General features: G+C 38.7%; 1 protein-coding gene across 3 annotated transcripts in view; it reads left to right on the forward strand.

Moving 5' to 3' along the window:
- The window catches only part of prkcz (protein kinase C, zeta), a 161,451-nt gene that overhangs the window by 39,057 nt on the left and 110,264 nt on the right, over nt 1-12,130 (forward strand). Inside the window, exon 1 of one of the 3 annotated variants that reach the window (XM_015337183.2) lies at nt 3,082-3,178. The exons of 1 other annotated variant lie outside the window; for it this stretch is intronic. In XM_015337183.2, coding sequence (XP_015192669.1) covers nt 3,097-3,178 — 82 coding nt within the window. In that variant the 5' untranslated portion in view covers nt 3,082-3,096. Of the gene's footprint in view, nt 1-3,081; nt 3,179-6,865; nt 7,075-12,130 lie in introns of those variants that run through there. One more of the 3 variants, XM_015337185.2, reaches the window with a different exon arrangement.

Raw genomic sequence — 12,130 nt, forward strand, 5'->3', positions numbered from 1 at the left:
TTCAATAAAGCATGGCATCAGCTTGCTGGTGGAGTTTTTAATGGAGGAAGCTTGCCATATCTTTGTGCAATGGAGACCTGGAGTGGATGTTGCCTTGCAGAATGTATCGTATTAAAACGAAAGACTCTTTTAATTATATTCTTAGAGGTGCTTGTATGTTTTTTAGTAACCAGCTCTCCTAACTTGCAATTTGCTTGTATGTTTTTTAGTCATATTATCATTTTTTCATGTCTAACGCAATGCCTGGGCAGCACTGTGATGTGGAGAATTAGCACACCTGTCTCTCAGTGCTTAGGCCCTGTGTTTCATTCCAAGATGAGTTGCTTCCTGCACATTCTCTCCATGTTTTTTTTTTTTTCATGATGCTCCAATTTGCTCCCACCTTCTAAAAACGTGCCAGGTAGATTAGTGTGTATTCATGTGTGTCTTGTGATGGTCTGACCTCCTGTCCATGGTGTAGTGCTGCATTTTTTCCAAGTTAGACTATGGGTTGCTCAGAATCTCACCAACATCTTTCTGGATGCATGGTTGTGCTGTATTATCATGTATTATAATAGCAGTATAGTTCTACTTTTCTAGTGCATGCATTGTTGTTCTTACATTTGGTGAAACGCAAATTTGTTTGTGCTGTCATGTTTATTTTTGGGCCTTGTCTAGGTATGTTTATTTGACCTGATTTGTTCATTTTGTAGATACTGTATTCTATCCAGAATCCTCTGATACTACACCAGGTATTTTGCAACCATTATTGCAATGAAAAGCACCACTTAATTTCAGATGATCTCCAAAACTTATTCATTAAAACAAAGATCAAAGCAAAACATGTTCAGGGTTGAGTTTTGAGTAAAAAATGAACTACAGTATAGATTCTGCTGAACTGTGGCTCTCCAGAAGCAGTCCTGGCTATCCCTGATGTAGCAAAAGCCCTTCTGAACAGAGGTGGAGGATCACAGTTAGATTATGACTAGGATTTGTATACTAAAGGGTGGGGATATCAGCAGAAAGTGCTTTTAGCAAATTAATTCAGGAATAAATGCGCATGTACTTTGAGAGTGGTTCACCAAAGGCTGCACACATCTGGAATAATCACATGGCATAATCGCAGTGGATTTCCCAAATGCAGTGTCCTTTAAGAGAAGATTAGCAGATGATGCCTGTGTATGATTTTTGATTCATGTGTATGATTTTATGATTTGCTAGCTTTAAACACCTTTAAAAGCATTTCAATGTTTTCCTTTTCTTTCTTGAGGCTTTTTTTGTAAAGCTTATACAGAAGGCTATGTAGAAGGTAAGATAATTTTCAGTCTTTTGATATTAGCTGCTGCAGATGCAGGCAACCCTTGAACTTTCCTAAAATGTGGTGTTAAAATCATATTTGGGCTTATTACTGGACCTGCATTGTCAAGTGGAGAGCCTTCGTTTTCAAACCCAGTCCTATCAGACCAAAATTGGTCTACCAAGCATGGTATTTTGTGTGTATTCTGGTCTTGTTTGCATGCATAAAGTTTGAATAGGAAGAAAACGTAACTTTTTTCATATTTTAGAACAAAAGCATTGTTCGTTCCCTTTCTGTGCTTACTTTACAAAACTGAGGAGTCAATACAATGCCATCCTCTTACATGTTATCATGCATCTTCTCCTAATGTTAAATTCTTGGGACATATTTCAATGTTTTCTTTTAACATCCAGAACAGAACACTAACAGCTAATAAGCCTGTCAGAACTTTCTTTCTCTTCTCTTCCCTGTTTTCCACTTTGTTGAGCATCCACAGCTCTAGTCAAATGGTTTTATTATGTCTCATCTACTGTAGGTGCTGTACTCCTCCCTCTTTTAGCACCGGAGTGTTTTGGATTTCCGGTTGGAAATGCAGAGCGATTACGATGAGCCTCCACCACGCGGACGAGAGTGCTCGTTATCACAGTGCAGAGAGCCGAGTCCAGAGAGCTAAAGGTGGCAATTATGGAGAACTCCAGCTTTCAGTCGTCTCTGGGATTCGCTCTCTTGAGTAGCGATCATGAACACTATGAAGTTATAAACGGCTTTTTCTTGCTGCCTCTGGCAAAATACAATTATGCAATAGAAATGCAGGTGCCCAAGTTCCTTTTATTTAATTTAATCAGTGATGATATTCCAGTTAGAAATAATAACACTGCAAAGCCAGTTTGCACTGTTTCTCTTCCGTCTGTTCATTGCTGGGATGTGTGTATGAAAACCTGCGTTCCAGGGCTTTACAGCTCTGGCTGCACCTAAATCAATGTAATTAATTTCAGGAAAAAGATCAATGTTATAAAGAGAAAAGATAATAAAATAATTTGCCTTACTGTTAAATAAAGATATTATGCAGCTGACTGTGTCCTAGGGCAATCTCTGTATACAGTCTGTGGTCGAGTCTCTCTTTTTGCATTTTTATTAATCCTTCAGAATATACGAAGCTGATTGATTTTTCTAATTCGGAATTTCTAATAAAAGCAAGCCAGAGAAACAGGAGCTTTCTTCTGTTCTTGTAACCTGATCTGGTCTGACTTTTGTTTTTGTCCCTTAGTGAAACGCAGAGTGGCAGTCCATGGCCTCATGTGCGTATTACCACAGTAATATCTCATTCACTCCCTTTGTACAATGCTAAATCCCTCCTTCAGTGCTATGAAAGAATACAAGCACAACATTTTATAAAAGAAATACCCCTCCCTGCTCTCTGTTGATATTGTTCTGTTGCTGCGTTCGTGTGAGGAGCAAACTGGCTGGCTGGTAAATCGTGCTCTGATCGTTTAAAAGGCCTGGCTGGCAGGATGTGCTTTGTAAGCGAGTCTGGCAGTGATTTCTCCTAAGGTATAATGAATTTCCTATTTGCTGTCTCTGGTGGCTATGGGACCTGTATGGAAACCTGGTAATGTAAGCTGATGCTGGAGCTGCTTTTTACTCTGAGGCGGTCTTGGGCTTATCTGATGAAACGATCCTGACTTGGGCTGTTCCAGCTCTGTAATGCTGTTGTGGCCAAGGGGATGTGCTGGTCTGGTAGCTTCGCTTTAACCTCCGCTATGCAGCATTAACTTTCCCTCCTTGCTGTCGGCTGCAGCTGGGATTGTGCAGTGTGAGCGATGTCTGTCTTGTGTGCCGAACGAGAGCCCCTGTGCTATGTGAGAAGTGTGAACTTGCTGAGCTCAGACTACTGTACCATAGGTATGTAACAGAAGGCATCATGTGCTATGAGGATGCTTTCTTTCCTGGTTCTTCGCATGCAGACTGCAGTACTGGTGGAATGGTTTGGGCAGCGCAGTTGTGAAGTGATAATTGAGTGAAGGGTTTATTGATGATAGGCAAGGTGAACAAAGAGCTTGACTGCATCAGATTGGTTTTAGCTGGGATAATGTTACATTGCAGATAACTGAAAGGCATCTTAGGAGAACTGTACTTCGTGAATATATTTTACTGTGTGCAGGCTGTGCACAAGTCTGTGGAATGAAGGAGTCAGGATTTTTCTGTTTAATTTGTGACAGTAGGAAAAAAAAACAACCACTGCCATCTTTATATTTTTAAACAGTTTACTGGACTTGGTGCAATGCTAGATTTGCGAGATGTGTCAGAAACTATTACTAGTTCCAGTGTTGAAGAGCCTTGATCAGCATATCTGCTTTTAAAGAGGAAGAGAGGCTTGTTATCCCCTCTGAGAAAAATAAACAGCAGCCTTTCTACTGCAATTTTCTTTTTGATTGAGTGTTTCGGACAGACTAAGTTCATGGTTGCTAAGGTTAGAGCAGAATGCTGTATAAGGATAGAGACGCAGGCATTTTGTTCTTGAGAAACTGCCACTGTGATTTCCTTAGTAGTGCTGCATAGAAATTTCTGTTTCTCCAATTTTGTTCGAGGATTTTAAAAGCAGTATTTATAAACAAAATTCGTTTTGGGTAAAGAAAACACTCCAATTGGAAATTACGGTTAATTAATTTGGACTCTGCTTTTTTTCCATTTAGATCTACCAAGTATTTGTTTATCCAGTCTGTGTTTCCTCTCATCTGTTTGTACTGTATTATTTTTATTGTGTAATATTAAATGCCCAGCTGGGTATTTCTCTGCTCTCTTATCTATACCATCCTACCTGCTCTGAAAAAACTGAAATGCTGATTTTGTTGCATGAATGATGACAGATTACCTGATCTAGTCCACTGGTCAGTTGAGAGGTGATTATGGAAAGATCCACCTTTGTGAGAGGCCTAAGGATTTGGGTATTTGGTGAAACATTCCAGAAACGCATCTGACTAAAGGCAAACTCACACACCATCAGTCTGACAACTCATTACCTTTTTTGAAGCATGTTAGGTGCATTCCATAAGCTGTAGCCTCTCAATTTGCTTTATGTATCAGCCTTGTGCTTTCCTCTCATTCAGCTGTAGATTGGATTATTTTTGACTGTCTTTTTTTATGAAAAATGTATCGATTCTGTAACATTTCAGTTTTTTTCTTACCATGAAAGCATCTTCTTTTGCCTTTCTTCCATTATCTCTGAGTTTTCAGGACCAATTAGGGATGGCAGAGACCACACATTAAGAGCTGCAGTTAGGACAGCTATAGCAGTCAAATGTCTTTACAGCAAAGTGAAGCATTGGTTCAATTAATAAATTAACACTTCAATGCATAGATTTTTAAACTCTTTTTCATGCTGTCGTGGGAATGTATTATAGGAATATTTCATAGCTTTCCAAAAGCTCCCAGTATGTCTGTTGTATTTTCATATCTAGCTCTTGCTGCTTGGTTTCAGTTTTCAAACTTCTTAAAGCTTTAAATGTTTAAAAGAATTGTTTGAAAGGATGTGTGGAATTTAACACAAGGCAAGTAACCTTTCTAGTGCTTTAACAAGACTGCAGTTAATGATCATGCCACAAATAGTGTATTGTGACCTTAGAATGAGTTCAAAGAAGAACAACTAGAAAGATTTCTGGTTTTAGGGGATTGTCGTATACCCAGACAAGTTAAAGGAACTAAATTTCTTTAAGCCAGAAAAAGATGAATATGAGGGGATTTAGAATGATACAGGTAGAAAAAAAAAGAGTCAACGCAGCGAGCTACTTCAGACTCCTGAAACATTTTCTCAGTCTTGTAAACTTAAAGGGATGCATTTTAGATAGAAAATAAAAAAAATACACTTTTTTTACACAAAGGTTTGTGGGTGTTTGGAGCAGATATCACAGTCAGACGGATGAGGCCTGAATTTTGGGTTTCTTCAAGAGATGGCTGGACTTAATTGTCGATTCACTTAACTCCTAACCTGCCAAAAGAACAAGGCGAACTGGAAGTTTAGAAACCTTTTCATTTCTTTAAAGTGGTCTCTAGAAATCATCAGCTTGTTGAAGAAAGTGGGTTATTTGCCATCTGTGTGACACTATTTTTTTATATTTATGCATATTGCTTCTTTCAAAATTGTGTGTATAGGTTAAAGATTTAAGGGAGTGGTGCATTACATTTACCTCATGTACTGTACTCAAGGGCTTTTAAGCATTTAAAGAATGCAACCCAAAATAGAACACATTTTCTGAAAGAGAATAGCAACTGATCCAGTGGATGTCTTAAGTGCCAAAAACAAAACGACTTCATTGAGATTGAAGACCCAGTGTTTTGGGATGCAGTGAGTCACCACATTAAAAAAGGAAAACTGCCAGTAACACTGCTAACATTAGCATTCCCAGCTCCTCATCATGATTTAAAAGGGATGAGTGCATGACAGCATCTTTATAGAACTGTTAACCTTCAGGATGGAGCACTCCTGGCTTAGCAGTAGCTATGCAACCCTCAGTTTAATAATTCCGGTCCTGGGCAAAAATACCAGTTTTTCTATCATGAAAGCTTGCTTTTTCAATTTAGGTTAAATCACAAGGTGCACCTCTGGAAGAGCAGTTTTAATATTTTAGATGGATGCTCCCGGTGACTTAAAAACACGCTGTGCTGATATAAAGATAGCCGTGTATTTGGGTTGATAAAATCCCATTCTCCTGAATCAAGGACACTAAGAGGTTGGTAAGAGCAGATCCTCTAAAGTGCATTGACAGACCTCCCCGTCTCCCTCTCTCTCTCCTCTGTGTTTCGGCAGCGATTAAACTGGGATGTGTTCTGCCTTGTGCAAGGCTTCAATCCATTGCTTTCTTCCATGCCGCATTTTCGATTGTGCCTCAGCTGTTTGCCACTGGCTCTCAAGGGAGTGAGCAACACCCGTGCCTGGATACATGAGGCAAGGATGAGACAGAGCAAGGAGGGAAGCACTCTACCAGAAAATATTTGCTCTTAATGTTCAAGCCAATCCCTCCTTTTGTCCTTGCTGCCGATCAGTATTCAGAAAGCAGCAGAGGCAACAGTAGCAGCAGCAAGAAGGAAAAAAACAATCCCCCCAAAATAAAGAGAGGAGTAGCGGTGCTGGGCGAGAGGAGAGCAAAAAAAAAATAATTAAAAGGGAGGAAAGGAGAAGCACCAGTGAGGAGGGAATGTGCATTTCCTAGCCGGTGCAACGTCAGGCAGCCAGGATAATGTGCTGAAGGAGGCAAAAAGAAGGAAGAAGGAAACCGGTGAGCTATACATCTCGGTCTGGCTGTAGATTTTGTGCCTCTGTCATTAGCAGGATTTAGGTGACATGGAATGTGCGTATCGGAGGCGGCTGTATGCTGTGTGTGCTTTGTGTTCTGTGAGATGCCGTATTTGGTTGAAGACTCTTGAAAGGCTGCTTTTTGTAAAAATCAAATGTGTGCTTTTTCCACCCTCCACACCCCCCCCCCCACAACTCACCCCACTTGGTCCATCCAGCACCGTTCCATTTGTCCTGCCCCATCATGCTATTGTTATCTGAAAGGGGTTTTAACCTGTTAGGAAGTGCTGTGCTGTGCTGTGCCTGCAAGGCGAATTTACAAAGTAATGACATACCTGGCTGACTGTGCTAGCTGAGGGATTTAGAGGAAAAGAGAGGAAAAAAACCCAAGAAGGTTAGCTTTATTTTTAAATTGAAGGGACAAGGACATACAGTGAATAGGTTTCAAAGATATTTTTTTTTTTGCTGGCTCCTTCAGGGAGGAACATGCAACCCAAAAAGAGTGATGGTATGTGCTGGTCTTATAAAATTGCTGTTCCCCACACTGTAAATATATAAACAGACTGGGGTGTATGTTTTGTTGTAAGTGCTTAATCTTATGAATGAACAGGTGTATTTACATGAACCATTGCTTCTATTGCTGTGCAAGTTTATTTTTAGGTACGACAATAAGAAAACAAAGAGGCAGCTTAAACTGGTATGTCGGTGCCCAGTGGAGATGGATATTTCTATCTGATTATACACTGTAATGTTGTGCATTGTAGTAAGATGGTTAAAATAGATGCCTCCTGCATAATTTAAGCCTATTTGACATAATTAACAGTGGCTTCGGTAATTCAGCTACAGACTTTCCTCTCCTTTTGGGGTTTAGTTTGTCAGATGTAAAAAAAAATGTTTGTTTGTTACAGTGGGAGTGGTGAGAGATTGGCGAGGCTACTGATACAAGGCACTCCTTTCATTACAAGCCAAGATTATTTTGTAGAAATTGTCCAAGTCGACAAAGGAGCATTGTTCATTCATTTTTGCACAGGAGGCATAATGGTCCATCTTTCATGAGATCATTGTGTTTTACACCAGTCTCTCACAAGAGCAACTTCCATCTGCATGTCATTCTGCTTAAATGGTGTACTAAGACTGCAGGTGATTCCTTTAGTACATGCATCATCCAGTCATGAACACCTTAACCTTTAGAGACTAGGGGTGGCTGTTAGCATACTGGCAACTCTTGCTACTGGTTGCCAGAGAAACAGTGAAAACTAATTTCAGATGAGTTTTGCAATAAATAATTTACATCAGCTGTAATTTGTGTTTGCGTTGTTTTGTGATTTTGGATAACCTCTGCTTTAGCATACATCTACATAAGGTAAAAATGTAAATAGTATTCTGTAATCCTATACATCTGTTTTTTTTTAATCAAATCCTATGGAGATCACAGAGTAGATCAATCTTTCATTACTAAATATGACTTCGATGGCAACTATGATAAACTCAATATTTTCTTTAATTTTTGTCATTGCTACTGGAATACCATAATTCATGCTTAGAAGAATGATTAGTTTCATGAATACTACTGGTTTTTCATCGAATACAATGTAGCATTTAGCAGAAAATTAATTGAAACAATCTTGGAAGCAATGAATCTCGCATACCCTAGCCCTAGCAAATAACAGGGTTCTGCAAATTCCATTAGAAATCTATTGTCATATATTCCATTGCATTTATAACATTACAGTGCATAGCTTTGGCCAGTCGGTTTTATATCTGGATGTCAAAAATGATGTCAGTTAACTTTTGTATTTTAGTATGAACATGTAAACATTGTTTTGAGTCTTTGTATAACATTTCTGAGATGTGAAGACCACGTGCAGATCGTACACTGGTGTAGCAGCAGTTTTTTGATTTGATTGAAGACTGTAGTGAACTCCAGCTCTATGGTTTTGGTTGGCAGCCTGTTTGCCTGGGGCTTCTGTTTCTCTCTGATGGGAAATCCTCTTATCAGTCATTGGGTTTTGTAGACGTTAGTTTTTTTTTATTGAGTCCAGGTTTTTAACCCTCTAAATTTGTATTTGATTTTTCTTCTGACTTTAATCACCGTATCAAAATGCAGAAAGTGTTCACATGTGATTAATAGCCCATACTTTATTTTTGTCTTCCCATGGGTGAGAGTTCTATCATGGGGGCTCGGGCAACTCGAGGTGTTGCAATAGAGTAATTCCCTTTCAAAAAACACTTGACTGATTTTCAAAAAAGCCTTGTCGTCAATTCCTCTCGACAGTTAAGTCCCAGTTAAGTGTTTGTTATTTAATTGTGGATATATCAGGGTACCGTGGCTTGTGTTGTGAGGGTCAGCTCTATTTCTGATGTGCATCCTCGTGTGAGATGAACTGGGGAGTTTTCAACAGCCACACAGATCCCGACTGTAAACATCACCTACCAGAAGCACTCTGGGGCTTTTGCCAGCTCCCATTTTAAGCTTGTACTAATCCAGCAGGAAAAAAAGCTATCAGCATTGCACAGGTTATATTCCTGTATCGCATATTTTTGCTGGTCCAGGTGAAATTCTTCCCTTGATGGTGGTGTTCTTCATGTTTTAAAACAGAATTGCTGTGTTCATTATACCTATTATATTAATAAATATCTGAATTCCCAGGAATACGAGTTTTGGCCATATCGTCAAAAGAGTCACAGTATAATGGGTTAGCTGTTGTACATTATAAAGGTGAGATTTTCTGCAACAAGGACAACTAACAGACATCAGCGTTTTAGGAAAAAGCCAAGTTATATGGATTTGTTGCATGTGGTAAACTGATCAGCAGATGTTGATGACTGCTCATCCCACACTCTGGATCTGAATTCACATTGTCACTTTGGTATGTGGAGTAGTTCATTCCCCTTTCACCATTGCAACAGTCCTGTAATGATCTTAGTAATTGGATGATTTGTCTGGCAGCAAGCACGAATGTGTACTGTAGTTCCTGGCTTCTGCACTGTTTGCAATAACTGCAGCATGTTAACCACTGTTGGCTTTGTTGAAAAAAGACTGGAATTCTTGGAACAGGTTCAAAATCTTCTTTTATTTTGAAATATTTAGACCTTTGATTACACTAATAAAAATGCCACCGCATAAATTTCCTTTCCTTTTTTTCTAAGACGAAATAATGCTCTCTCCTTATAGTAGCATTTATCCATCCTTTTTCTATCGGCTTCTTCCAGTTCAGGGTTGTGGTGGTGGAGCCACAGCCTCTTCCGGCAAGCAATGGGACCGAGGCAGGGTACACACTGAACTGGACGCCAGTCCATCGCAGGCCAGACACACTCACACCAGGGCCAGTTTTCCCAGAAGCCAATTAACCTACCGGTATGTCTTTGGACTGAGGGAGGAAACTGGAGAAAACCCAGAGAAAAGCCATGCGAACATGGGCAGAGCATACAGTACATAGTCAATACAGATTGCATCCCGGGTCTGGAATTGAACCCAGCGATGCTTACTACTGCACCACCGCGTGACTCAGTAGCATTTATATTTATCCAATGTATTTTTAACTTTTTAATTTGTTAATAACTATTACACTATGAGCACGTTAATTCAAAACCTGCATAATGTAAGAAAAAACAAAGAGTATTCTTGAAATAAGTTATCTTAGAACTTATCAGTACACCAAGGACACAGAGACTTATTCTCTCTCGTTATTTTTTGAATTGGATAAAAAATGCAATTTCTTCATGAACTCAGTGAGTAGTACCTCATCACATAACGTCACAGTAGGAGAAACACATCCTCTGTTGTGATCAGACTAAACTGATTTATTGGGTCAATTCAGAAAAGCCTACTATTCATGGCAGGACTACTAGAATAGTACCTGATTAAGCTGGTGAACCCATCAGGAATCAGGAAGATTCAGACTGACTTTGTTGAACTAATCTTTCACGTATGCAGTCCTGAGCTTTGAATGGAAGATGCCCATAACAATGTAGTGAATGTAAGAAATATAAAAAAGTACCAATTTGAGCAACATTTTGTTTTTTATTATTTGTGCTGCAGAATATGTTACTTGATCAGCATAAACGTCTTATTTAAACATTAACTTTCTGCTTGGTACTTGGGAATAATTGAGGATCTACAACATGTACTTTGGATGTACTTTGCCAGTACAGTATTTCAAGTAGCAAAGTTTCTGACATTACAATAACAGCTAAATTGAACAGTTAGATTTTAAAACAAGAGGCTGCAGACTCATTAGACGAATTAATAGCAAATAAATATGAACTGCCTTTTTAAAAATATCTTTTTTTATAGGGATGATGAAGACTCACTATATTTTGTCATTTGTATGCTCCTGTCCCCTACATTATTGTATTTATATATTAAGATCAATGGTTTTTATTAAACATAAGAAACGTTTTGTGCTTTCTGCTGGGGAAGCAGTTAAGTCTGCGAGGCTTTGCATATATGTCAGTTCTTATTGCTCAAATATTTTAACCTCATGGTTCAGAATTAAATTGTTAAAAAAAGACAGTACCTCTTCAGCAATGCAAAAGTATCACTGGCGGTTATAATTAAGCTGCTGTGATCAAGCATTAATGCACTGTAACAATGTGTACTTGGATTTAGTCTAATACATGTTTTTTTCCCATATAATGGTAGTACTGGGTCTTCGGGACACCTTATTAAGATCTGTGAGAGAAATGAAGTAGCTATGTTATGCTGCTTTAAAAAAATCAGTTAATAACTCCAGTTTAATGCATTTGTCACTCTGTGCTTTTCCTCATCTTTAAATCAAATCGGAATGATTGGCAGGGCCTAGAAATGCTTTTCCCCTTTGTTTATGAGTTAGAATGAGTTTAGGAGTGCCTGTCAGTCAAATCTTGATCTTAGATTTTTCCTGCCAGGGTCACACAGAAATGACAAAATTAGAAAGGCATGATTACAAATGTGGGTTTGTTTTCATTTCCTTCTCAAGTGGGGAAACTAAAGGCATTGACAGACACTTTTATGATCTTCGGATATTTTATTATAAACAACCAGACTAATTCTTAAAACTTTGAATTGCCTAACCAGTGCTCTGGGACTTTACATTGTATAAAGATTGTGTTACTGTACGTAAATGTTTGTGGTACATTTCAAAAAGCCTATTTTAGTTTCAGTGCCAAAGAGATCAGTTGATCACAGCTGATGTATAGGATGTAGTACAGTAGTACATTGATGCTACCTTGTTTATGCTATGCTGTGCTATTTATGCTAAGAACATGTTCCTCGTAAATCATTAGATCAGTGTTATGAAATGAGAAATTGATTTTTCCAATCAATCAGGTTATAGGCAGTGTTAGCTTTGATCATCAAATGCTTGCTTATTGCCACTGCTGGCCACAAAGCAAACAAATAGCTTCTCGATATTAACAACTGTGGATTTTAATTGCATGAAACCGAAGAGCATTAGCTCTTTTGATTTTTAATGAATGTTGCCATTGTAACCTGTGTCCTTTAATAAAGGCCTGTGATGTAATTCTAAATAAATTCTGGCATGAACAGGATTGAATTTATACAAACATTTGTGAAATACACA

Source organism: Lepisosteus oculatus, chromosome 25 (genome assembly GCF_040954835.1).
Source record: "Lepisosteus oculatus isolate fLepOcu1 chromosome 25, fLepOcu1.hap2, whole genome shotgun sequence".
Taxonomy (NCBI): domain Eukaryota; kingdom Metazoa; phylum Chordata; class Actinopteri; order Semionotiformes; family Lepisosteidae; genus Lepisosteus; species Lepisosteus oculatus.